The sequence below is a fragment of the Protopterus annectens genome, chromosome 8.part1, assembly GCF_019279795.1.
Source record: "Protopterus annectens isolate FY-2018-M chromosome 8.part1, PAN1.0, whole genome shotgun sequence".
Classification (NCBI taxonomy): Eukaryota; Metazoa; Chordata; order Ceratodontiformes; family Protopteridae; genus Protopterus; species Protopterus annectens.
Window position 1 is genome coordinate 443,350,911 of NC_056742.1, and position 25,856 is coordinate 443,376,766.

The 25,856-nt window shown below is 42.6% G+C and overlaps 1 protein-coding gene across 4 annotated transcripts in view; it reads right to left on the reverse strand.

The window, feature by feature from the left end:
• LOC122810396 (solute carrier family 12 member 4-like) overlaps positions 1 to 25,856 on the reverse strand; it is a 2,349,234-nt gene that overhangs the window by 937,123 nt on the left and 1,386,255 nt on the right. For all 4 annotated transcript variants that reach the window (XM_044081998.1, XM_044081999.1, XM_044082001.1 and 1 more), the window contains exon 14: positions 5,839 to 5,937. In XM_044081998.1, the coding sequence (XP_043937933.1) occupies positions 5,839 to 5,937 (99 nt within the window). The remainder of the gene's footprint in view (positions 1 to 5,838; positions 5,938 to 25,856) is intronic.

Below are 25,856 nucleotides of genomic sequence, written 5' to 3' on the forward strand. Positions count from 1 at the left end.
TCTCCTGCTCCAGTGTCGGAAGGGCCTAAAGAAGATGGCTGCATCGTCCCAGTAGACTCCGCCTGAGAATCCGCAGCTGTTTGGGGTTCCAATTCTGCAGTCGTCAGGGGCTGTGTAGGTGCCTCACTGAAAACTGGAGAACCGGCGACAGGCCCAGCAGAGGCCTCGGGGTCTGGCTTGTTCCTAGGCTGCCTGTCCTTATCCTTGCGTTTTTTTATGCATGCCGGTCGTCGGCTGCTCTGACGGCATGATATAATTAAATTTCCTACCAAAGTAATGTCGTGCGAAGTCAAAATGGCGTTTGATAGTTCGTTTATTAAACCTAGCACAAAACCGACAACCTGTGACGACGTGGTCTGGGCCTAGGCAAGGAATACAATAAGAATGGAAGTCCTTATGAGATATTTGCTTCCCACACGAAATGCAATTGCTAACTTTTTCTGACATCGGACTGAGGCAAGAAAAGGTTCCCCAATGGGGTACTTAGCTTTATTGAAGACTTCGGACTGAAATCTCAGGTGTCGGCCGACCGGCACTTGCGAACTGCTTCTGCTTTGGACACCGCGCGGCAAGAAAGACTGAAGAAAATGGCGTTGGATGCCTCTTATATATCCCTGGCGCACTGACGTCAGGGAAGAAGCGACAGCAACCGACGCCGGACCAAGACTTTGGAACTCAGGCCGACTGCGGGACTGCCTGACGGCAGGATAACCCAAGTGTGATGGCTGCAGCAGGGTAACACGATGAGCATCACACACATTATCCCCCTACGCAAAGGAGGAAATTAAACAGACATCACTAACTTTAGACCAATAGCAATTTTATCCTACCTCCCAAAAATACTTGAAAAATAGAGCCAAACATCCTTGCTAAACTATTTCTTGCAGGAGGAACTCCTACCCCCTAACACAACATGGCTTCTATCCCTCCCACAGCACTAAGTACTGCATGTTTAACCAATAAAGCTAGAGATAACGGTAAACTAGTCTCCTTAATTCCAGACTTGTCTAAAGCCTTCAACACAGTTTGTCACAGCAAACTTCTACTTCAAATGTCCTCACTAGGTCTATCTCAGCCCACCCCTTCTCTGGTTCAAGAAAATAAATGTCCAACAGTTATCAGTCCATATCTTCCAGTTGTCACCAGTGTACCACATGGCTTTATGGTTGGTCCCCTCTCTTTTTTTAACATTCTCACCAACACCCTCCACACATCAGGCCTCCGAACACAATATACAAATGACTCCACACTTACATACATATCAAACAACCTGGCACATTTCCAAAAATTCTCAGAAAGCTTTAACAGCCATCGAAACCTGGATTTATAACTCAACTCATGCTCAGAAAGGAAAGAAAAATACTTTTTCTACCTGAAATCACTCTCCCATGAAAAAAATTAAAATCCTCCCTCAATAACAGAACCAGAGGAGTCACTTTTCATAGTAAATTATTAAGGATGACAGTATACAACCATCTTAAACTCAATCTACATATGTAAAACTGCATAAAACAAACTCACAAAAAAAACTGGGGATGCTTTACAGAGCCAAAAATTCTCTCACCAATGCAACTAAATCTACATTGGTCTCTACTTACCTCCTCCCCTCACTACTTCAAGGTGCTCCCATCCTCTAACCTCCAAGCATCACAAAAAGCAAACTTCGAGCAATGCTGTAATAAAGTGGCTATATTTGCAGCAAATACCCCTCTCAGAACCCACCAGTGTAAAGCATTAAAAAGCATAAATTCGTTAGATCTATCCCATCAGCTAACATATACACAGTTTCTCATCACCTATAAAATTGCCCAGTACTAAATATTCTCCACAACTATGTTCCCACTCTGCCATTACAATCTAATTACCAAAAATAACTCTGTCCACAAATCTATCAAATCTGCAGGGCATGGTCTGTACTTATCCCATGTTGCTAATGCCTGGAACTCTTTACCTGTATCTAACAATACCTCCACCTCCAGTCCATTAAAAACATTTTGAAAGACCTCCTAGAACAAAAAATGGCTCTGTTCTTGATCAAACCCAGGATATACTAACTGCCAAAATATGACCAAGTATCTCTTCATACTGGACACCTCCTTACTCCCACTTCTTCATTCACTTCCTTGCTTCAATCAATTTCTCTCCCTATCTAAATATGCCACAACCCAGTTTTTCTTCCACTTCATATTGAAATTCCTGCTTGTATTATACCAACTTACCTTTAATTTCTCCAAAACATTAAATCACTGTCATAGATGCTGTATCTATTCTTTCATATTATGTCAAACTTGGTATTTAGACTGTAGATGTTTTTGTATTACGTTTGAAAATTGTAAAATTATTGTTCTTAAGTTTTCGCAATATTTTGGAACTTTTCCTTGGGCCTCCACTGAAAATGGGCATCTATCCAGTTGGACTTTTGAAGTAATCACACGTCAATAAATACATTTTTTGACGTGCTTAAACGCTTACATACAAATCTGCTAAAATGACTGGCTTCTTACACTGTAGACTACTAGAACATACATCATCAGATATCTCTTTTGTCAAGAATACAGAACTTAATGCAATGCACTTGCATTTGATGCGTGTCTCAGTCTGATTACTTCTGGGAGTATATATACTTTACATAAAAGATACTCAGTTTCTTCTGACTAAAACAAATCTGCGTACATTTGCCTCCATGGACAAATACGCTCTTTTTGCTGCCAGGATGACACCAGAATAGTACATAGGTTACTAGGCTAATGGCCCTAGTGCCTTAGGAAGTATAGCTATGTAAAAAACCCATGTACCCTAACTGACCATAGTTAGATGGTCATTGTTAGTGATTCTATGATCAGTACCAACTGCCCCTATCATGAGGGACATAGGTGCCACCACAAGGACGAATTTACAATCACGCATCTCTTCTGGGCTGCAGTTATAGCATGCACGGCCTGTTTCTGTCCACATTCTTCATAAATGTATTAAAACTCTTCTTTCTTTGCATTTTACTGCTTTGTGATTCACATACACCCTCAAGCATTTGTCATCTCAGCTGACTTGGAACTATTCTGTCAGCTTTGAGCATTAATCTCTCCATGCAATTTATTTCTCCCTTCAACAAAGAACATGGCTTAAATTTTCTCAAGACAGCCTAGCCTCTCAATGCAACTTCCTTCAGAAACTGTATTTGTAAGTCAGTGTCAGTACATCTCTAGAATGCTTATACTTCTTGTTTTGTCAATAACTGCAAAATTACAAATTAAATATCTTACTTCTCTGACAAATATGCTCTACATAATACAGCTATTATGTGAATTTCCTGGTTCAGTTTGTATTTCACTTACTGATCATACTTATGTAAATTAAGCATAAGTGTCTGCAATCTCTGGCGTACCTTGTATAGAATGAGTACAGTTTGGAAGAATCTGTTTCCATCTTCTCAGATTCATACAATGTCACTAACAGTTTCTGTCCTTTTAGAGCATTTCTCTTTTTTGCATCTGTAAATGCGCAACCATATGCAACTGGTCTATTGTCTTTTAGGCTCAACAGTTCCTATACCACTCTTGCTGGTTATCTTTTTGCAATACATTATTCATATCATATTTTAACACATTGGCACATCTGTAATTAACTTTCTGCGTATTTAAGAAAAATAATTCTGTTTATATCTCTATTCTCATGCCATAAACTGCTCTTATTGTCAGATGTACATTTATATCATACTTATTGGGTACAGCCTTTTCAAGACACTGCTTCACAGAAACTCCATAATTCCTGTTCTCTGGCTTTGACATTTGTACAACTACACTGACTTTTTTCCAGTCTTCAGTCCTCCTGACAGAATATGCCCCACATCAGACATATTACTCATTTCACAATTGCTTCTATTAACTTGAAGTACAACTGCTATATCAATGTGTTCATAAGCTGAATCATTTCTCCAGAAAAGTATACTACATGAAGTCTTACCACATCCAGGAACAACAAAAATAGAACTCCCTTGTCCAAAGTCCTTCCATTTCAACATCTAGAAAACCCAAGCTGCAGTATACAGTCTGACTTGACATATCCTGTTACAGTAATGTTTTTGTATTTTTTCAGATATGTTCACCTGGTCAAACAGATCAGACGATTCAACTTGGCCATTTCTAGTCACTTTTTTTATACAGATGGGAGGATGGCAGCCACTAATTTAACACTAGATCTTTGCCAAACCCCCTGCAGTGGGTTAGCTACCATAGTGAGATATGTGAGGAGTTGTCCATTTGGTCTTCTGATCCCCAACAAACAGGCTTTGATGTAGAGCTGTTAAAAGACTAATACTTACATTTTTTAATCCAAAACCACAAGCTCCACTTTCATATCCAACATAATCTTTAAAAATGTCACGACCTACAAACTGTGAAAAAGCTGGTTAAGAAATGAGATCACAACTGTTTCAGTGAAGACACATGCTTCGCTGATTTTATATACTGAAATAATAATACAAAACATGCAGCATATATGACAGCAGCACTATTTTTCTGAATAACTGCCAATCTGAGGCTCAGACTCATGCTGTGTGATGCAAAGAACAGGTTGTGTGTTACAATAAGGAGTGTTAAACCAGTCATACCTCTCAACTATCCAGATTTTGGCTCATATTTTTGTTCAGTTCCTCATAAAATGTGTGGTTTTCCGGCAAATCACTGGGATGATCTGAGGACTAAAGTCACTAAATAATGATATACATTTGAGTTTCAGACTTGAGATCATTCAAAAATGTTTGTTAAAACAAACCCTGTTACTCTGGCAACTTTTAAATTTTTAAAAGCAATGTTTAAAATATGTCCCTATTTTTGGACCTTTGCCCCCCCCCCCCATTTTGTTGGGCTTTGTCCGGATTTCTTGCACTAACAGGTTGAGAAGTATGAAACCAGTAATTTGAATGACTCTCTCTCAGTACAAAGACCTTACATAATTTACAATTATCAGACACCCAAGTGCAAAGGTGCTATCTTGTTGAACAGTTCAACAGACTGGTCTTAAACTAGGAAAAGGAAGGCCCTAAGTCCCTTCAACTATCACTACAGGTTACTAACATAACAGGGAAGCATTAAACTGAAAAACAAAAAGGAGAGATATAAAAGATGCAGGTATTGTAAAAAAAAATCCTTAAACTTACCGCATGTGACACTCTCAAATATTATATAATTCAGCGTACACCTACTAAATGTAGCCCCTTAAATAAAATGGCCCAAAGTCAGCTCCTCTGGCATAGAGGAATAAAGCACAGACTACGGCTCAGGTGACTAGAGTTAGATATACAGCTTGGGCTTCTGCCGGGATCAGTATGCCTATCATGGGAAGGGGAAAAACAAAGCACAACCATTGTCACAATGCATAGGAAGACACGTAGCATCTCAAGGACAGCCTAGGAATGGGCATTTGGCAATCAAGTCACAAACTTAGCAGCTTTCATCAGTGCTACGCATGACGTCACAGTGGCTCCTGTGATAATGTGAGTTACTGGGCCCCCCCAACCAGGGGAAGGGTTAGGGCTCATATCAAGCAACATCCTCACTGTTGTGAAGTCTACAAGAGTACAATCCACTGCTGGAAATGCCAGTATGCCTTCCCCCCCGGGCAACCTTCACTGTCATTGGGAAATAGGGTGAAAGAACAAATGGGCCTGGCTGATGGGGGAGGGCATGATGGTCGACAGGAATAGTAGGGAAAATCATACAAAAAATATACAATGCTCTACTAATGATACAGTATTTGCAAACACTTATAGGGTACAAGAACAAATCAAGCTCAGCAAGCTTAAAATTAAAAAATAGCTATGAACAGTGCAAGACTGCTTACCAGTGATAATACTTGAATCTTGGACGCCAATTGGGAGTTCTCAGGAGTGTTTGCAATGCACAAGCCAGGTTAACAAACAAATAGCACATCAGAAAAAACCTGTAAAATTAAAGCAACATCTTAATGATTAGCATTCAGTATGCATACAAAACACTTGACAAGGATAGCAATGCAAACAGCATTTACTACAGTGATGAAAAGTGGCTTAAAAAAAGGAAAAGCACAACTTCCAAAAAGTCCAGAAACCTGAAAAAGTTGCATAATTTCTCATACAAATTTTCATTCCATCTGATTTCTGTATCCAGCTTTACTCGGTTTATAATTAAAGGGTGCTGGATCCTACCTCAGCGTGCAATATAGACAAAGCAGGAAACAACCCAAGATGAAGCACTAGTCTATTAATGGGCACACACAACCTGGGTCAGTTTAGCTTCAGCAATTTACCCTGCAGTAAATAATTCCAATGTGGAAAGAAACCAGACTTGTCAAAAACGCATGTGATCAGTGTCAGAACATTTAAACTCCACAATGAATCCTAGCCAACAACTGAATCGGACATGAAGCATGGTGAGGGCTACACCACCCTGTAGTTCTAAAAGCCATTTCTTAATAAATTAAGTGCTTCGATTTTTATTTAACACTCATCATTCAACTATTTAATACCAACTATTAGCAGAAGACATTGTATTCAAGTAAATAATGAAAAAACAGTTGAGAGAGGGATTAAACATTCAAAACATATCACTGAGGCAGGTTCTTACAAGCATTCTCAAGGACAGACAGACAGATACTTAGACCACATGAATGATGGCTTGCTGTTTTTGCTGATCTTTTGTGGGGCACTGCGTGATACACTCACCCCCTTTTCCAGCCCTTGTGGAGGACAAGGACAGCAGGAAGGCATTCTTGCGTGGTGTGTTCATATGTATTTCCTATACTGACATTCCAAGGTGGGTGCCAAAAAGGAGGAAATGAATATGAGAGCCTAAAAAGCCTTTTGCCCCTTGAAGGAACAAATAAAATAAAAGATAATTGGCAAGCCACTGGAGGGGGGTGTAATCAGCAAGGTGTGGCACCTAAAAAAGGTAACCAAGAAGTTTATTACGAAATAGTATACACTTGAAAACATGAACACAGATTCAAATAGTCTCAGAATCCAAAATAATCTGATTCCTACAACAAACCTGCCAGGCAGGGAGAAAGAAAAATGTAAACCTTAACCTCCTCTAAAGAAAATATCAAGGACTATGCTGCCAGCAGTACAAATTATGTAAACCTTTTAAAATTCATTGAAAAGCATACAGCATCTGAAAGGCACACATCTAAAATTTAGAACTTCTGATGAAGCCCCCTCTAAAAAAAATCAGACACTTGGCTTGGCAAAACAGTATGGAAGCTTTTGAAAGTAAAGTCATGTTAGGTACTCACCATAAAAAGATGTTGTCTTACCATAAACATTCCATCTGTGTTGTTCATCTTCTTTCATTCATCACTGATGGGTTCAGTTCCGAGCCCTCGGAACTGAGTCGGCTTTATTACCAAGCTCGCACCAGCCAAACAACTCTCGAGCTAAGTTTCTACCCAGAAGGCCCTTCACCCTATTACCTCAGATCAAGTTTGCTAGAGAAAGAGAGGTAAAGCAGAGGCCACTTTTGCGCAAATATCCTAGGACACCACTTGGACCCAAAGCATCTCTCAGGAGCCTTTGAAGGGGGAAGGAGGGTGGGAAGTCATGAATGAAAGAAGATGAACACCACAGATGAAAAGTTATGGTAAGACAACTTCTTTATCTGATGTTGTTAACCTACTTTCCCATTCATCACTGATAGGACAGAATCCCAAGCTACCTTGAGGTCCATGGGCGGCCCTTATGAAAGAACATTCCTGAGTACCACTGAGCCGAAGGCATCTCTCCTTCTGGAGACCAAGTCCAATTTGTAATGATTGATAAAGGTATGAGGCTTAGCCCCAAGTAGCTGCTGCACAGATGTCATCCATGGAAGCTCTGGAATGAAAAGTTATAGATATTGCCATAGATCTACTGGAGTGAGCTTTAACTTTTGGCGTAGGTTTGTTACTGAAGGAATAGATGAAACATATGGAGTCCCTTAGCCATTTTGATAATGTAACCTTAGAAAGAGCATCTCCCATTCTGGGCCCAGAAAATGAGATGAAAAGCTCTCCAGACTTACAGATATGTTTAGTCCTATCTAGGTAAAATCTCAGTTGCCTTTGTACATCCAAGAAGTGAAGGCAGTACTCTCCTCTATTGGAGAAATTCAGAAACAACACTGGTAGGTCAATGGTCTGGGTTAATGGAGAATTCAGAAACAGCTTTGAGAAGGAAGGATGGATTTGCCCAAAGTGATTATCTGTCTTTATGGATGACCAGATAGGTGATGGCTACCAAGAACAAACATTTCCAAGACAAAAACTTTAGGTCACACTTCGCAGCAGGTTCAAAAGTTTTTTGAGTCAAAGACTGAAGGACTAAAGTGAGGTTCCATGGTTCGACAGGCTGCCTGATAGGAGGCCTGATATGAGAGGTTCTCTTGAGGAAGGTTTAAGTATTGAAGCACTGCAGTTACTGCAGCCGAGTAAGGGTCTAGCATGTTATCCTTGGACCAGATGAAGAACCTTTTCCATTTATCCTGGTATAGTCTTCTGGTGCATAGTTTATGAGAGGCCAGAATGATGTCTCAAACAGGCGAGGAGAGATTAGCTTACCTGGCAACTAGTGGAAGTGGAGAAACCAAGCTGTCAGCTTGAGACTGGACAGATTTGGGTGGCTTAACCCTTGGGGGTGAGTAATCAGATCTGGAAGAGGGTCCAGAATGCACGGCGTGTATACCAGGTGAGGCCGAAGGAAGGGGGACCTAACTTGTCGAGGCCAGACCAAAGCTATGAGGATCACCTTGCATCTCAACTGAAGAGCTTTCTGTAGAAATTGTGGAATAGGCGTAAATAAGTCCCATGGGCCAATCATGGACTAGAGCATCCCTCGGGGACTCCCCCTCCAAGGGAAGAAGGGCAAAATAGCTGCTGCACCTGTTGTTCAAAGAAGAGGCGAAAAGATCGCAGCAAGGCTGGCCCCACTGGCTGAAGAATTCTGTCGCCACTTTGGGGTTGAGGGACCACTCGTGAGGCAGGAGGATGCCTCTTGCTCAGTTAGTCCGCAATTATGTTGGAGCTCCCTGGGATATGCATTGCTATCAGAAAGCGGTTGGAAGCCATCCCCCATGCCAAATTCTCATGGCTTCTTAACAGTGAGTAGGACATGGTTCCTCCTTGCTTGTTGATATATCAGACCACTGACGTGTTGTCTGACTGGACTGCAATTGTCCTGGAAGGGAGAGCCGAACGAAAGGCCTGCAACGCTAACAGCACTGCTCTCCGTTCCAGAACAATGATATGCAGGTGGGCCTCTGAGGTGGACCATGTGCCTTGGAGTGCGTTTCCCTGGAAATGCCCCCCCCCCCATCCAATCAGGGAAGCATCCGTGGTCAAAATAACTCTGGGCTGAGGGGATTGAAATGGATGACTCCAAAGTTCTGTGTCTGGCCTCATCCACCAAAGGAGGTCTTGTTTGTAGGAGATGGTTATTCGGATCTGGTAGTGAAGGGGGTGATCGTTTGGGAACCAATGACAAAGAAGGAGCCACTGCAGGATCCACATATGAAGCTTCGCTAGAGGCACTATTGGGATCAAAGCTGCCATAGAACCTAGGGCCTGAAGAACTTCCCTTGCCAAAACTTGTGTGAGAGTATCACTCGAAGCTGGAGCTTCAAACGCTGTAGTCTGTGGTTTGCGAGGGATACTAGACAGGAATGGCTGTTGAACACTGCTCCAATTAATTCTATTTGTTGTGTAGGAGCGAGGCTTGATTTCTCCCAATGTATCATAATTCCCAATAATTTTGCCAAAGAGCGAGTGCACTGCAGTGCTGTTACCAGAAGATACTCGGAGGGGGCAGTGAGGAGCCAATCGTCCAAATATGGAAACACCCAGAATCCTTGTAGTGTCGAGTGAGCTGTGACCACTGCTAAGCATTTTGCAAACACTCTGGGGGCCGTAGAGAGTCCGAATGGCACTGCATGAAAATTGATCGTGACTGGCCCCAAGCCGGGTTTGTCCATCTTGATGTGGTAATATGCATCCTGGAGATCTATCGAGCACATCCAATCACCTTCTCTCAAAAAAGGGAGAATGAACTGAACCGTAACCATATGGAATTTGGTTTAGGTGACAGACCTGTTTAAGCTGCTGAGATCCAAAATGGGTCTCCAGTCCCGTCTTTTTGGAACCAAAAATAATCACGAGTAAAACCTGGATCCGCATTGGTCTAGTGAGACTGATTGGGATGACTTTTTTTGAGACAGCTTTATTATTTCTGAAGCTGCTGCTTCCCTTTGGGTGGAATATCGGGAAGCTTTCTCTGAAGATTTGGTTGAAAAGGAAGGGGAATGGTGTAACCTCTGGTGGTGATACTCTGCACCCAACGATCAGTGGTAACAGATTGCCAGGTAGCTTGGTGCAGAGAGAAACGACCCCTGACTGCTTCCAGAGGTAAGCAATCGGGCATTTCCTCAGGAGTGCTGGTAAGGCTGTCCAGAGGAAGAGTCCCTGGAGCCTTGGTTATGAGGACCCCCTCTGCCTCTGTAGGGGCATCTTCCGGTATGGTTACCCACTCTGACCCTGGGGGTATCACCACGTGCAGCACGGAAAGGACCTGAGATTTTTTTGTGCCACAATTTCCCACTCCTCTGGTTCCTGGAGAAGGTACTTTGAGGATTGGAAAACCGCAGGCCTACGGCAGACAGGGTCTTTCTGTCTTGTGTGCACCTGGCTAGTGTGTCCTTCACTTTAGAGCCAAAAAGGGAAGATGATTCTATGGGAGCATTTAAAAAGAAAGACTTGAAAGGGTCTGCAAGGTCACAAGCACATCCAGGCATGATGCCTCATGACAACGCCCAAACCCACTGCTCTGGCCACCCTTTCAGTCTCATGTGAAAGCAACCTCAAGGACGAGTTGGATATCGATTCCAGGGCTGCGAGCTGCAGGGCCACTTTGTCCCTGACCTTGTCAGACAACTGTACTGTGAGTGCCCCAGAGAGTTCGGATATCAAGTCTCTCTGGAGCCTCGTAAAATGTGCCAAATAGTTCAGGAACCATATAGCAAAGGTCCCTGATGCAAAAACTTGTTGCCAAGTATGTCCACCACCTGGCACTCCCTGCTGGGTGGGTGGACAGTGGGACTTTCCTCAGCCAAGTTCTTTTTCGTGAACACCGTCAACACCAAAGCATCAACTTGTAACTCCTTGGACCAATGTGGGTTCGCTTCGGGAGGGGAAAGAATGTCAAGTCTCCGAGGGATCGCCTCAATGGAAACAGGGTTCTTCCAGGCAGGCTGCGCAACAAGCTGGATGAGTTTGTCGGCAGGCAGAGTCACACATGAGGTAGAAGGCTGGGCGCGAAAAGCCTGCAGGAACATGGACTGCTCAGCTGGAGGGCTTCCAGTCACCTCTCTGTTTTAGCATTTCCAGGACGTCTCTAAAGGAGACATTATCAGGAGGTGACCGTGGGGACCCCTTCACCATCATCGTAATCTGTGTCTTCCGTCAAAGACTCCTTGGGTGAGTCCATGTGCTTCCCTCTTGCACGGCCTCTTCCGAGGGAGCTCCTCAGTGGGAGGTCTCAGAGGAGGGCTCAGAAAAGCAGGTACCCTGAACAGAGGTGTCCCCTGTGGCTTCACTGCCCGATGTCCCGGGGGGGCGGTGGTCTGTGGCAGCTGTAGCTCAGCGGGCGAAAACTGGGGTTCCGACATCACAGGAGTGCTTCCAGAAGCGAGAGCCCTCTCCATCGCGTGGAAGGGCAGGTCTGCCCGAAAAGGGATGGGAGCCCGGAACAGAGGTCACACCCTGCTCCAACAAACCCACCCCCACGGAGCCTTAAGCAGGATCGGTGCGGACGAGGCTATCAGCACAGAGGATGGAACTGAGGAGAAACACGTCTCCAAACCCCCTGGCCGGGTCTATATTATATTCTCGAAAGCAGACAATGTCAAATCTGACATTGTCGACACGAGAATATCGAACACTCAATCTCGAGCGTGTAAATGGAAATCTCCGTAAGGGGAGATTTCCGTTTACTGCAATGTAGTGCGGTCTCGGAGTTGGTATATTTAAGTAGCGTTGGGTGTGGGTGGTGCAGGGGGGCTTGCCCCCCTGCTTGAACCCGTTAGGGTACTTTTTCTTTTTTTGTCTTTTTATAAGGTCGATGTTTGAAGGCATCGACCATATGTTGTTCAATGTTTTTAAACATCGATCTTATAATATAGACCCCAAGCGCCTTACCCCCAAATCCCTAGATTGAGGCATGACTGGTTCTGCAGGAACCGACCAAAGGGACAAACTCAGAGCCGGAGTGAGGTGCACTATTGGCGCACAGGAAAGGGGTTCCGAGGAAGATGTCAGAGCAGAAGACTTTGGAACAAAAATGGTCGAAGGAGGAGAGTAAGACAGAGTCCGTGGAGAAAACAACCCATGTCCTGCAAGGGGAGGGGCCTTAGAAAGTGTGGGTATCCCCGTGGCTACCAGCAGCGGGCCCACAAGACGCACCACATCATATTCCATCAGGCTCCTGGTGGATCTAGTGGATACTCTGGACGGGGAGTCAGGACATTCGATGAATGGGCTATACACTTGGCCCAGAAACGGATCAATGGAAGGAGAGTATCAGGTCCGTTGTGTAAGGTCTGCATGGCACCGAAGTCTCAAGTTTCGAGACTGGGAGTAATGGGGTCAAATCTAGTTTAGTCAGTAAAACGCTCGGTGCCAAAATGGCACTCTGAGCTGAAACAGTCTGTTCCAAAAACATTAGTGTCGAAGGTATCGAAGGTGTGCTCTGAGCCAAAGTGGCCACAGGTGCCGAAGTCGAAATAGGCGTGGTAAGGTCTATAATCAATGCCGGAGACAGGACCAGTGCCGAAACTGGCTCAGGTGTCGAACATTTCGAAATGCTCGGAGCCGAGGAAGACGTTGCCATAGAGGCAGATTTATGCTCCGAAGACAGCTTTGGGACCTTTGGCTTGACAGGCTTACCCTGATCACACGATGGTGAGGAGGGTACCAGGTGGGACCTCTTTTTGTCCTTAGTGGGAGGGGTTGAGACCTCCATCGCAGAAATGGCCTCTGAAAAGGGAGACTTAAGTAACTCTTTCAGTATCAGTTTATTTTTGCACTCAAGAGTGCGTTGACTGAAACTTTGACAAATGCCACAAGGAGGCTGCATCGAATGGTGTGGCACCCCCCTAAACAGAATACACAATCATTGTGAGAATCACTATTAGGTAACTTGCACTTACATGAAGCACAATGCTTAAAACCTGAAGTACCTTTCTTATCAGACATCTTGCTAGAGGAACACCACAGGCCAACAGTATAACCAGTCAGAAAAAAATACATTGTTCAAAAAAGTTACAATTATACCAGTACAGAGATATGAGAAAACAGGAATCCCTTAGTAAAAAACAATCCTAACAGGCTACAGGAAAGATAGAAAAAAAAAAACCCAGCTATGGTATTGAAGGAATACCACGAGGGTAAGGGAGGAAAGGCCGTACTAACAATGGTACTAAAAAGATTACCAACGGTAATAACAGGTAGAAAAGAGAAGAACAAAACAAGGTCTGAGGAAATAAAACAAACTAGAAATATTATTCGCTTTATAAAAAAGGAAGATATCCAGAGTTTTACATACAGATATCCAAGTTCCACTTAGCTGAGAGCTTGGCTGAAACACGGCTACACGAAAACGAGATCTGAGGTAACAAGGAGAAGGGCATCCTGGGTAGAAACTTAGCTCGAGAGTTTTTTGGCTGGCGCGAGCTTGGTAATAAGGCCGACTTGGTTCCGAGGCCTCTGAACCGAATGGAAAGATTAACAACATCAGATCAGAGGTTACAACATGCCTATAGCTTTCTTATGTACAGGCACAAGTCCTACCAACTTTGGTTTCAAATTTTTCTCAGCAACAGATGCCACCCTCTCCCCTAATAACTCTTAATTAGAAGCCTGATAAACGTTTCATTTGCTCAGCAACTCTGACTGTATAACAGGCTGCAAGAGAAAGCCATCTCATTCGATCTGCAATGGCAAAGCCCAACTACCAGTAAACTATTATGAACATAAAAAGTATCTAGCATCCATGTCTAAAGCCCATAAAAGGGTCACACACAAGAGGTCAATCACTGCCACCACTGTGCGACACACAGAGAAGATACATTTCTCAGAATACTACCTTACCATGTGAAAAAAGCACCAACCTACATTGATGCATACCTCTGGTGATCATGAAAAATGATACTTATAAAAGCTCCAACCACATAGGTGGCCACGACATGAGAGCCCTTAGTGTGTGTATACATGCTCCAACTGGCACCATGACAGACAGGGAAACCCTTTATGCAATTCAGAAGACTCATATACAGTTATTGACTTGCATACTAGAAGAGTCGGGGGGGGGGGGTGATGAGATGATATGCCTTTTTCTCTAAGTAGAGTGGATAAGGTGAGGAATGTGTCGTCATGGAGGAGAGCCATGTTGTCTCATTATATAGCTGCAAATCCCCACCAAATGATGTAGCCTAGCATGCAGACAGGGTGGTACGGCTTACTACTGCAATCAGCATCAATCCACTGATGACAGAACTGACACAGTGTTCTCCTGCCTTAACCACCTCCGAGCCTTAATGACACAACGAACTGAGCCAGTGTAAGAGTGGAGCTGGTGGATTAGATAAGAAGTGTACAGCAGTTGGAGGGGCAATGGTGAAACGACTGATGACAGCTCCTAAATAAGTGGCAGAAAGCGAGCACACGTGTGTGTGTGTGTGTGTGTGTGTGTGTGTGTGTGTGTGTGTGTGTGTGTGTGTGTGTGTGTGTGTGTGTGTGTGTGTGTGTGTGTGAGAGAGACACACACACAGGCATACCTCTTACAGAATTCTGCTGTCTTTGGCCTCAAAATATCCTGGACATGACAGGCTGTCAGATAACCTTCTCAGCCCTATTTATTTGTACTAACAAATGCACAAAGCATTAGAAAAACTAAATGTAAACCTAAAACACAATTAACCATAAAAATGGGAATGAAACAGGGAGGCAATACAGAGATGCAGAAATAGGGCTCAATACCAGCAATCACAGCAAGAACTTACACAACACACATGCTAATTTCATAATTTCTCTCACTTCAGTTATTAAACATGGGCATTCGTATTGCCTTTTTTTAAACCATATAAAGCTATGGAAGTAATTTGTGTTTTAAGGTTTATCCTATAACCACTGTTGTGAATATACCTGTATACTTTTTATTTTATTGTACCTGTGTCATAATTAAAAAAAATGTCTTTAGAGGTTTAGCTCACTCACTCGTAAAATAAATTACATACAATAAGACATGGAAGAAGTCCACAGGCAACATTTCCTGAAAGACTACTCTAGCAAAATCTTCCCTAGCAAACAAATGTTGTCCTACGTGTAATATTTAGTGAAGGCATGGATAGGAACCCAGGCACTTCCACTTGTCAGTATAATTGTAGATCAAGCTTCCTCCCATTTACACATACACGCACGTGCAGATGCCTGGTCTGGGTCACTAATAAGTCCTGGATCATTCAGGTCATTGTTAGAGCCCCCTGCACACACATAACTGAGGCCAACATTTTCATTTGGTTTGCAGGTTGTTTCAGGGTTTTGCTACAAGCCTGATAGAACACTGAAGGTTCAATCAGGGCACACATTCAGAAGGGGATTAAGCAGCTTTGATTGTCTTCTTTAGGAGAGATATCTGCTGTGCAGGAGGACACAGTAAACTTATCTCCCTGCAGTGACAAGAAATAATATTCATTCAGCATAAGATGCTATCCTGCCACTCTCTGCATTCACATTATAATATTATGACAATCATGCAGCAATGCAACAAGAAAATATTGCAGAAGTTTCAGCAAAGAATGAAAAATAATTAAATTTACAGTAGGTTTATCATCCATACATCAAACTAAACCAGTATTAAATTCTGCACACTGACAATGAAGAGAGAGAGAAACTTCACTCTTAAAACAGCATGGTACAAACACTATCGGTAATAAAACAGCAAGGTACAAACATTATGGGTGATAAAACAGCATGGTACAAACACTATGGGTGATAAAACAGCATGGTACAAACACTATGGGTGATAAAACAGCACGGTATAAACACTATGGGTGATATTCAAGAATGTGCATACGATGCAGTGCTGGTTTAAGCAGTCTGTGGTGTTACAGGTTGTGATTCTAAGAATCCTGCACTATGCAGTGCTGGTTTAAGCAGTCTGTGTTGTTACAGGTTCTGATTCAAAGAACCCTGCACTAGGCAGTGCTGGTTTAAGCAGTCTGTGGTGTTACAGGTTGTGATTCAAAGACAGGTTGTGATTCAAAGAACCCTGCTGCACAGGAGTGCACTAACCTGCCATGTGTATTACACAGTGTATGCAACATGACCATATAAACAGATGCAAATACAACTGCACAAGCAAATTAACATGAGTTATCAGATTCAAGCTGATGTCACGTTTCCTAATCATGTATGCACTACCTTAACCAAATACTCTACAGAGAAATATAGCATGCAGCTGACACAGTCATTACAGCTCAAAGCTGCATTCAAACTATCAGTAATGTTAGAGCTAGTGGCTGTATAATATTATGTGCATGTATCCATTATCCCAACCTTCCTCCCTGAAAACTTTTCAACTAGCCACTGCACAGCTGATTGGCTGATGTTGAATACAGTCCTGACGTGCTGGCTAATGACTTCTATCCATCAACCCAAGACTTCTGCAGAATTGTCATAAGATGCTGCACATGCCAAGATAAGGAACACTGAAAGTGCCTTTCTTATGCTCTTGGCACTCATCCAGTGCTTTGAGACAGATGGAGGGTCACTGCAATACTCCCCTGTACAACGCCATCAAGCTGGTTGTTCTCTGTGCCATGCCATACTGCTCCACATGATCTTGTGTAAACAAGGTGATCACCACCAAGAAATGCCCTCCGTGTAACTTCTGTTAAACGTTTTTTTTCGTGTAGAAATCCAAGGATTCTCGGCATATGTGCTAATTATTTGTTATAAGCAGTAAGATATGCCACTATTTATACGGGTATATATTTAAAGGGTTATGCTCATCACCCTGGTGATGGCAACAAACTGAACTCTGCTTATGCATTGCTGCTTTAAGTGGGGTTATTTTTTTTTTATTGTGACTTTACTGACCATTTAGCTCATATTGGAACTCCTCAGGTTCACCAATGCCATTAACCAACTCAAACAATGGTAAAATAGTCTCTGCTGTCTTTCTAGACATGTCCAAGGCCTTTGATGTGGTCTCCCACCCCTATTATAAACGCACACTAAATTGAACCTCAGCCCCTCTGCACTTCAATGATTCCAAAGCTATCTATAGGACTGCCAACAATCTGTAAAATGGGTTAATTTCCTATGCCTCCTCTCTTCCCATAACACCAGGAGTACCTCAAGGCTCAATTCTTGGGCTACTACTCCACTATTTTTACAAACAACCTCCATAGTGTTACCTCACTGGCTTCAACTATACAATATGCAGATGACACAACACTTATATGTGCCACTAATAACATGCAACACCTCCATGATATAACCCAAAAATCATTCTCAGATACCAAGCTATGGCTCTCTAACCATCAGCTCATACTCAGCCACAATAAAAAAAAACTCATGGTCTTCCAACATCACAAGGTCCCCTCCTTAGCACCTTCTACATTACAGCTAAGAATAATATTAAAATTAATACCGATTCACAAACAAAACTACTAAGAGTAATAACAGATGACCTAAGATTTGACCTACATATAGCACAAAATTAAAAACGTTCACAAAACATTGTGTACTCTCTACAGAAATAAAATGCCTCTAACACACACCTCTAGGGTTGCCATTACCAGAATCCATCTTCTATCAACACTTCTGTATGCTTCCCCAATTCTCAACAACCTTAACAAGACAGATTTAATTAAGGTAGACACATGCTACAATAAAATAGCTAAATTTCCAACTGACTGCCCACATCATACCCCACCACTGTCGCTCCTTAAAACTCTCCTAGTTAAAACTCCCACAACTTCTATCCTATAACCAATTCACCTTAGCACACAAACAAGTACATCAACCTGAAAAAACCCTGCCCTTCTAAATATTCTCCAACCCCATACCACAAATCGAAGTCTTTGCTCAACAAATAAATCTCTACCACAAGTATCCAAACCCGCTAATACTGCAGGGGACTTGCTACTTTCTCATCATGTAGCAATAAGTGGAATTTACTACCTCACAGCATCAGAACCAATACAAATACCAACCAATTCACAAAGATTCTTAAAAATTACCATAATGACACCTGGCTTTGTTTCTGTACTACTCCAGGCTAATTAGATTTAATAGTTTCTAGTCGTTCTTTTTCTTCTTCCCTGGCCACCTCATAATCTGTGCTCTCTCTCATGTCTAGATAATCTCTAACTTCATCCTTTTCTATCCAATTTCCTCCCTACAAACCCTTCATCAGCTTACTTTGTTAAAGTACAATGTCTACACTTCAATAAGGAATTGTATCAGATTTTATAATACAAATGTCAGCTATACTTGCTCAGAATGTAATTTCTGGTGTACTGTATTTCTTGTATATTTTTTGTACATTTCTTGTACAAGTTTTGTATAATTTCTAAATGTGGAGTTTTCTCCACGGGCCTCCGCTGAAAATGGGTCTTATCCCAATTGGACTTTCTTGGTAAACAAATGTAAAACAAATAAATAAAAATGTCAGCATCAGGACTTGCCCCACATACCACAGCAAAAACGGAAGAAAATACTGGTGCCTAAGAGGATAACGCAGGCACAGCAACACCCCCCTGACCATAACTATAAAGGGACAGGGACACATGGACAAGACATATGCAGCTTCTCTGAAGCTGCACAGGTATACACAAATTAGGTTACAATGTCGTTGCATGGTCTGGTTACACTGTACATCAGACATTACTTCAATTCAACACAGGATGGAGGGTGTTGTGGGTCAAAGTCCTCATCAGCACAGGTGCTGGAGCTGGACACAACAATTACGTTAACACACACCAGGTGAGGGATGGTACAGGGGTGACCAAGGAGCCATATCTAATACTAGAGTGGAATCATCAATGGTGACAGAGCCAAATACCTCCAGAGACTGAGTAGAAGGTGAATTACAGAGGAAGCAGGTCTAGTATGTTGACCAGTACAATGCAAAACAGAACTTGCCCTGTAACCAGGAGTAAACCCAGTATGAATAATTAAACAGTATAGACTCATGCTACACCTACATGAATTCATACTGCTGCATACATATGAACATAAATATACAAGATGAATATTAAAACCCAGTCACATTTTAGATTTGGGGTGGAGGTGAGATTCAAATCCCACAATAACTGGAGTATATCATACATTTTTTTTTTAAAGCAAACTCTTATTTTGTGTGACGTGTCAGTTATGGGGTTATAATCCACCTTGGGGGGACACCAGATGAGGCCACAGGAAATGAAATCATACTTGCTGAGGCCATGTTCTTCTGCTAAGATGCTTTCTGAAGAAATGTGAGAATTAGAGGTGTAGAAGGAAATGCATATAGGAGCTCAGGGGGACACTCGAGTTAAAACGTCTCTCAGTGACTCCCCATCTGGGGGATCAGAGTGAGCACCTACTGCACTTGGAGTTGAGAGGGAAAACAGACCGCAGAATGGCTGGCTCCACTGACAAAAAATTGTTTGACAGCAAAGGGTTAAGAGACCACTCGTGAGGGAGTAAGACGGATCTGTTCAGTTTGTCTGTTAGCATGGTGGACTTCCCCAGGATATGCACTGCCAAAAGAAAGTGACTGGAAGAGATCGCTCACTGCCAAACTCTGAGCCTCTGTTTGTTGATGTACCAGACTACTGATAGGTTGTCTGCCTGGATGGCAATTATCCCTACAGGGAGAGCATAATGAAACACCTGTAGCACTATTAAGACTTCTCTCACTTCCTGTGGGTGGTGGAAGGATAACAGGGCAACCCTGAGAAACTTCCTTTGTGGTGATCCATCAGGCTGCATGTTCCCTGCAAATCTTAGTAATTCATAATTGATGCAGACAGGGGTGTCATCTTTTTGACCACTGGACTGCAAGCGTCCATTGCAGTACTCTCATATAGTACCTTGCTAGAAGTACTAAAATTACAGAAGCTGCCACAGATCCAGGGAGCTGTAATACCAACCTTGCTGGCAGAGATGGAAGAGAGAAGATGAGGGACGCATGACTTTGTAAGGTGTTTACTCTTGTAAGCTTGCAATCTGCGTCACTGAATCCAGAAGAGCACCAAAAACTTCAGGACTCGAATGGGGAACAACTGAGACTTGGTGTAGTTCACTGTGATCCCCAGTTGAGGACATATTTGGAGCAAGTAGTCCCTGGCTTGAATAAGTAGAAACTTAGTGGAAGCACAGAGAAGTCCGTCATTGAGCAATGGAAACACCCAGAATCCCAGTAGTCCCAAAAGAGCTGCAATCACTGTCATTCACTTGAACACCCTGCAGGATGTGGTGAGGCCAAAGGGCAGAACCCCAAATTGGTAATAACTGGCTCCCAGTTAAAAGCACAGGTATTCTCCTGAACACCTGCCTATTTTGATGCGATAGTATGCATCCTGGAGATCTACTGAGCACATCTAATTGTCCTTACACAACAGTAGTATCATGGACTGAATCGTGACCATTCGGAACTTCGTGTTTGATGTATTTATTCAAATTGCTGAGATTCAAGATAGGTCTTGGGTCCCTGTTTCTATCTGGCACCAAAAAGAAACTGGAGTAAGTTCCGAATTCTTGCTGGTCTGAACACCATATGTATGACCTTTTTGCTATTGCTAAGGCCCCAAGAGGAAGGGACAGCTCTGAGAACATCAGAGTCAAACCCAACCTCAAGGAACCAGAGCTGATGCTACGGGTACAAAATGTAGTCAGAGTCAATGAAGGTCAAGCATTCAGATCTGAGACAAACTTAGGAGTACTCAGGTCTGATGGCTCGAAAACTACAGGTCAGTTCAGAGTAGGAGTCAATAATTGGGTTTGGGCTAGTGGCAGCTCATTTGTCCAATGGGAGACAAACAGTTAATACCCTAACTGAATCTGGGCTCGAAAAACCTTTATCATCCTGTCCACATCTGTTTCAGTTAGGTTCCTTGCTGACCTGAGGAATAAAAAGGTTGAGGGTGGCCTGGAAGACCTCTGACAGGTCTCCTGTAAGAAAGGAAAGGTATCCTAGAGGGTATCGGCTCCACAGTGAAACTAGAGTAGAACTGGATCAGTGATTTGGACCGCTTTGGATCAGAGGAACCAGACAGATCCAAGGGCTTGGAAACTTTTTCGGGTGGAGACGCACCTGAAACGAAGGAAGGAAAACAATCGGGGATTGCTTCCTAGACTCCTTGACTTTGGATGATGAATCCTCCTTAGTCTTCTCAGGTTTTTTAGGAGGAAGAGCTCCAGATGAAGTCATTGAAAGTAACAATTCATTGAGCACTAGCTTGTTATGGCACTCAACCAGCAACCGATGATTAAAACCTGTGCAGATTTCAGATTCCAGCTCAAGGAGGGCTGATCCAAGACAATAAATGCAGTCCTGCTGGGCATCTGAATTTGGGATATGCCCACAGAAGGAAAATTGTTTGAAACCAGTAAGCTTGTCAGTCATACTGGAAAAGGCCATTTAAAAAAGAAAGAAGACAGACCACCAGCAGTGGTACACAAAGGGATAAAAATACTAAACAGCAACAGAGACATACCCTTGACAGGTAGCACCAGCTATAAGAGGGGAAAGCAAGCAAGGTATGAGGCCTGTAAGGAACAGCAGAGAAAAAAAAAAAGAAAAATAGCCGTGTGTGTGTACATATATAGAGACAGAGGAAAAAAAAATACAGGAGGTAAGAAAAAATAGAACTGTTTAAGAAGCTATTAAAATACAAAAAAAAAAAAAAAAAACTACACTTACCTTAAACATCCAACACCCAAGCTATGGTAGACCGCATCCATACAGAAACACAGCAAATGAGACTGGATGGAATTGAAGCTATACAAGAGGATTATGGGTAAGGTAAGGAGCTCAAGCTACAGAGCCAAAGTCTTTAAAAGTGACTGAGGTTGAATCCAAAATCCACTGGTTGAGGACTGAATGAAAAATACCACAATCAGATGCACTTCAATACATTTATCCATCTCTCAAAAGTAAATTAAACTTTCTTCTAAGAAAAAGTATTTTTCCCCATAATGTGAACTTACTTGCCCAGCAATGGAACAGCACTATCACACAGTTAATCTTTGAAAGCCTACAGAGGTGCACTCTACAGCAGCAGGAAAGCTCTGAAGGGCTTGGAGCCCAAACCTTTTTGTCAACTCTGTACAAGCTGACTGTGTGAAAGATGGCCTGCCATTATATCCTTAACAGGATATAACCCATATTAACTTATGGCTACTGCAGTAGAGATCCATATAAAGAACATCTGAAAGTGTAACAGACACAAAAAATCTTGATAATTTTTCACATCAGAGGCTACAGGAATATAATGAAAAGCATCATTTAAATCTGCAGATAGTAATAAACAAAAGGGGAATGGAGAGGTAACAGGTCCATTTGGACTTTTACAAACCAGTTTAGAAAAGAAACATCCAACAGTAGTCAGAGAGTTTATTTTGCTACTAGAAACATTCTTGAATAAAAATCAGAAGAAACAGAGAGCTTCTATCACCCTGTGAATCAGCAGGTGCTGAATGACAGGAGGAGAAAAAAGTTTGATATGGTGGATGAGGAAAACTTCCTGAAAAGAGGAGAAAGAAGGATTACCACTGCCATTCTGAGAACCCTTACGTCTGAGATCATCTCTTGCCAAAATGAGACAGCTTGTGGGGAAGAAGGGGTGGAGCACCCTGCAGGATGTTATGCAGACTTGCTGAACCTGTCCTTATTTAGAGAGGGATCCTAGGGGAAGAAGGGGTGGGGCACCCTGCAGGATGTTATGCAGGATGTTATGCAGACTTGCTGAACTGTCCTTATTTAGAAAGGGATCCTAGGGGAAGAAGGGGTGGGGCACCCTGCAGGATGGTATGCAGACTTGCTGGACTGTCCTTATTTAGAGAGGGATCCTAGGGGAAGAAGGGGTGGGGCACCCTGCAGGATGTTATGCAGACTTGCTGGACTGTCCTTATTTAGAAAGGGATCCTAGGGGAAGAAGGGGTGGGGCACCCTGCAGGATGTTATGCAGACTTGCTGGACTGTCCTTATTTAGAAAGGGATCCTAGGGATCCTAGGGGAAGAAGGGGTGGGGCACCCTGCAGGATCTTATGCAGACTTGCTGGACTGTGCTTATTTAGAGAGGGATCCTAGGGGAAGAAGGAGTGGGGCACCCTGCAGGATGTTATGCAGACTTGCTGGACTGTCCTTATTTAGAAAGGGATCCTAGGGGAAGAAGGGGTGGGGCACCCTGCAGGATGTTATGCAGACTTGCTGGACTGTCCTTATTTAGAAAGGGATCCTAGGGGAAGAAGGGGTGGGGCACCCTGCAGGATGTTATGCAGACTTGCTGGACTGTCCTTATTTAGAGAGGGATCCCACTTCCTTTTCACAGTCACATTGCCATTGTCTTGCAATATCTGCTTGTCACTGGTTTGCTGTTTCTGCTTTCATGTACATTTTTGCAAAAGGGTGCAGAGATAGGTGTAAAACCTCTAAAAGACTTGATGAAGGAAGTTAGAAAAATCCAAGTAATCCCCCAAACCAGTTTCAGTCTCTCATCACAATTTTTCATGAACTCAACCTGTCTAGCTGAGAATGCTTTCAAAATGTCAGCTTTAACATCCTCGGGTAAAAGTTGTATATGTAACCTTCTTACAATTCCAGTAGCAGCTGCTCTGGAAAAGGCATCAGCTGAATCATAAGCAGACTTCAGAATGTATTTAGTCACCTGAGACATATTACTAATAAACACCACTATATACCCAAATGAACACACCAAATTGCTAGGAGTGGAAATAGACAAACTAAAATTTGACATTCACATATCCATGACCATAAAAAAAGTCCACAAAAAACTAGGAGCGTTATACAAAAATAAGCAACTTCTCACCAAAGCAGTAAAAATTTCAATAGCAAATTCCCACCTTATCTCCACCCTACTTTATGCCTCTCCAATATATACCAACCTAAGGCAATGCGATCTAAACAAGCTAGAGATCTGCTACAACAAAATCGCCACAGGGGCATCCTACCGTAGTCACCACTGTCTCTCACTTGCTGAGCTGTGCTGGCTTGAACTCCCTCACCTCCTTCAATGGTATCAACTCTCACTCGCCCACAAACTAGTAAACCATCCACTAAATGTCCCATCCCTCCAGAATCTTCTCCAACCCTATCGCACCACCAGACCACTAAGATCCAGCAACAAAAATCACTTGCAGATCACTAAAACCAATAACTCTGCTGGTGAAGCACTATTCTCTTACACCATAACCAAATTATGGAACTCCCTCCCACCCACAATTACCTCCATACCATCATGCACCCACTTCAAAACTTTACTAAAAGCACACCTAAAAACATGCTGGCTATGCCTTGCAACTCCCACTCTAATATCACCCACCCCATCCAACCACTACCTTTCTTTCCACTCCACTAACTACCTTGATTATAGCAAGCTCAGATGCTCATAAGCCTAGTACTTATTATACAGCAAGAACTTCTTATTGTAACATTTGTTAATGTCTGTTATGTACTTCACAGATAAAGATTATAGTTGTCTACTGATGTACTATGTTCTTCATCTGTAAATATGTTGTAAGTAATTGCTATGTAAATTGTTAATGCTATGTAATCCAAAGTAACTACTGTCTATTTTAACTGTGGAGCTTTTCTCCCCGGGCCTCTGCTGAAAATGGACCAACATCCAGTCGGACACTCCTGGTCAACAAATATAAATAAATAAAAAAATAAAAATAAATAATCACAGAAGATTTTCTTCAAAAGAAGAAAAGGTTGCTACAATGCTCCTCATTCTCACATGAAGCAAGCATAAACTAACATATGAGCTTGTCAAATACTTCTAAAAATAAGTGCATCAAAAGTATGCACTGTTTCCACAAATGTAAACAAAGGCTTTACCATCTTCATCACAGTGGAGGTATTAGCATTTACCAAATTGTTTAGTAGTAGCAGGATTTTCCATATCACTGCAAGGTCAGACCTGGGATTTGAAAATAAAAAAAATCTATGACTTGAGGAATTTATTCAAACTACATGCTTTTTTTGGAGGCAACAGGCAAGTTACAGGTAAGCAATAAATATCCTCCAATTCTGGAAGAACAAGACAGGGTTCAGGAAAAATTCAGTTGTAATAAACCATTTCCCCCATGGACAAGGGAATATCATGTACCCATTGAAATAACTGATTCATTCTGGATATGGGTTTAGAAAAAGAAAATTCTGCTAAGGGACTGGAAAGAAACACTCATCAGAATCATTAACCTGAAGAGAGAAAGCAGATGTCCCCCCAAAATCCTTTCCTTGTTTAGCATACTGGGAAAATACAAAAAATGAAGATGCCCTCCCTCTTACCAGTAATGCCAGAAATGGAAGGGTCAAAAGGCTGAACTAAACCTGAGCTAAGCCCAATAAATCCCTCCAGTCCAACGCAGCACAAAAACGGGAAGATAAGTGTTTAACTTGCTGCTTCTTTTTGGCAGGAATTTCTTCAGAAGCAGACTCCTATCAGGCAAACCATCCCTGAAGACATGGATCCCCAGTACTGCTAAGGCACAGAGGCATTCCTATCTTCTTCAGAGGCCAACTGTGGTTCACCTATGCCTGCCAGCGCACTCCCAACAGCCACAGA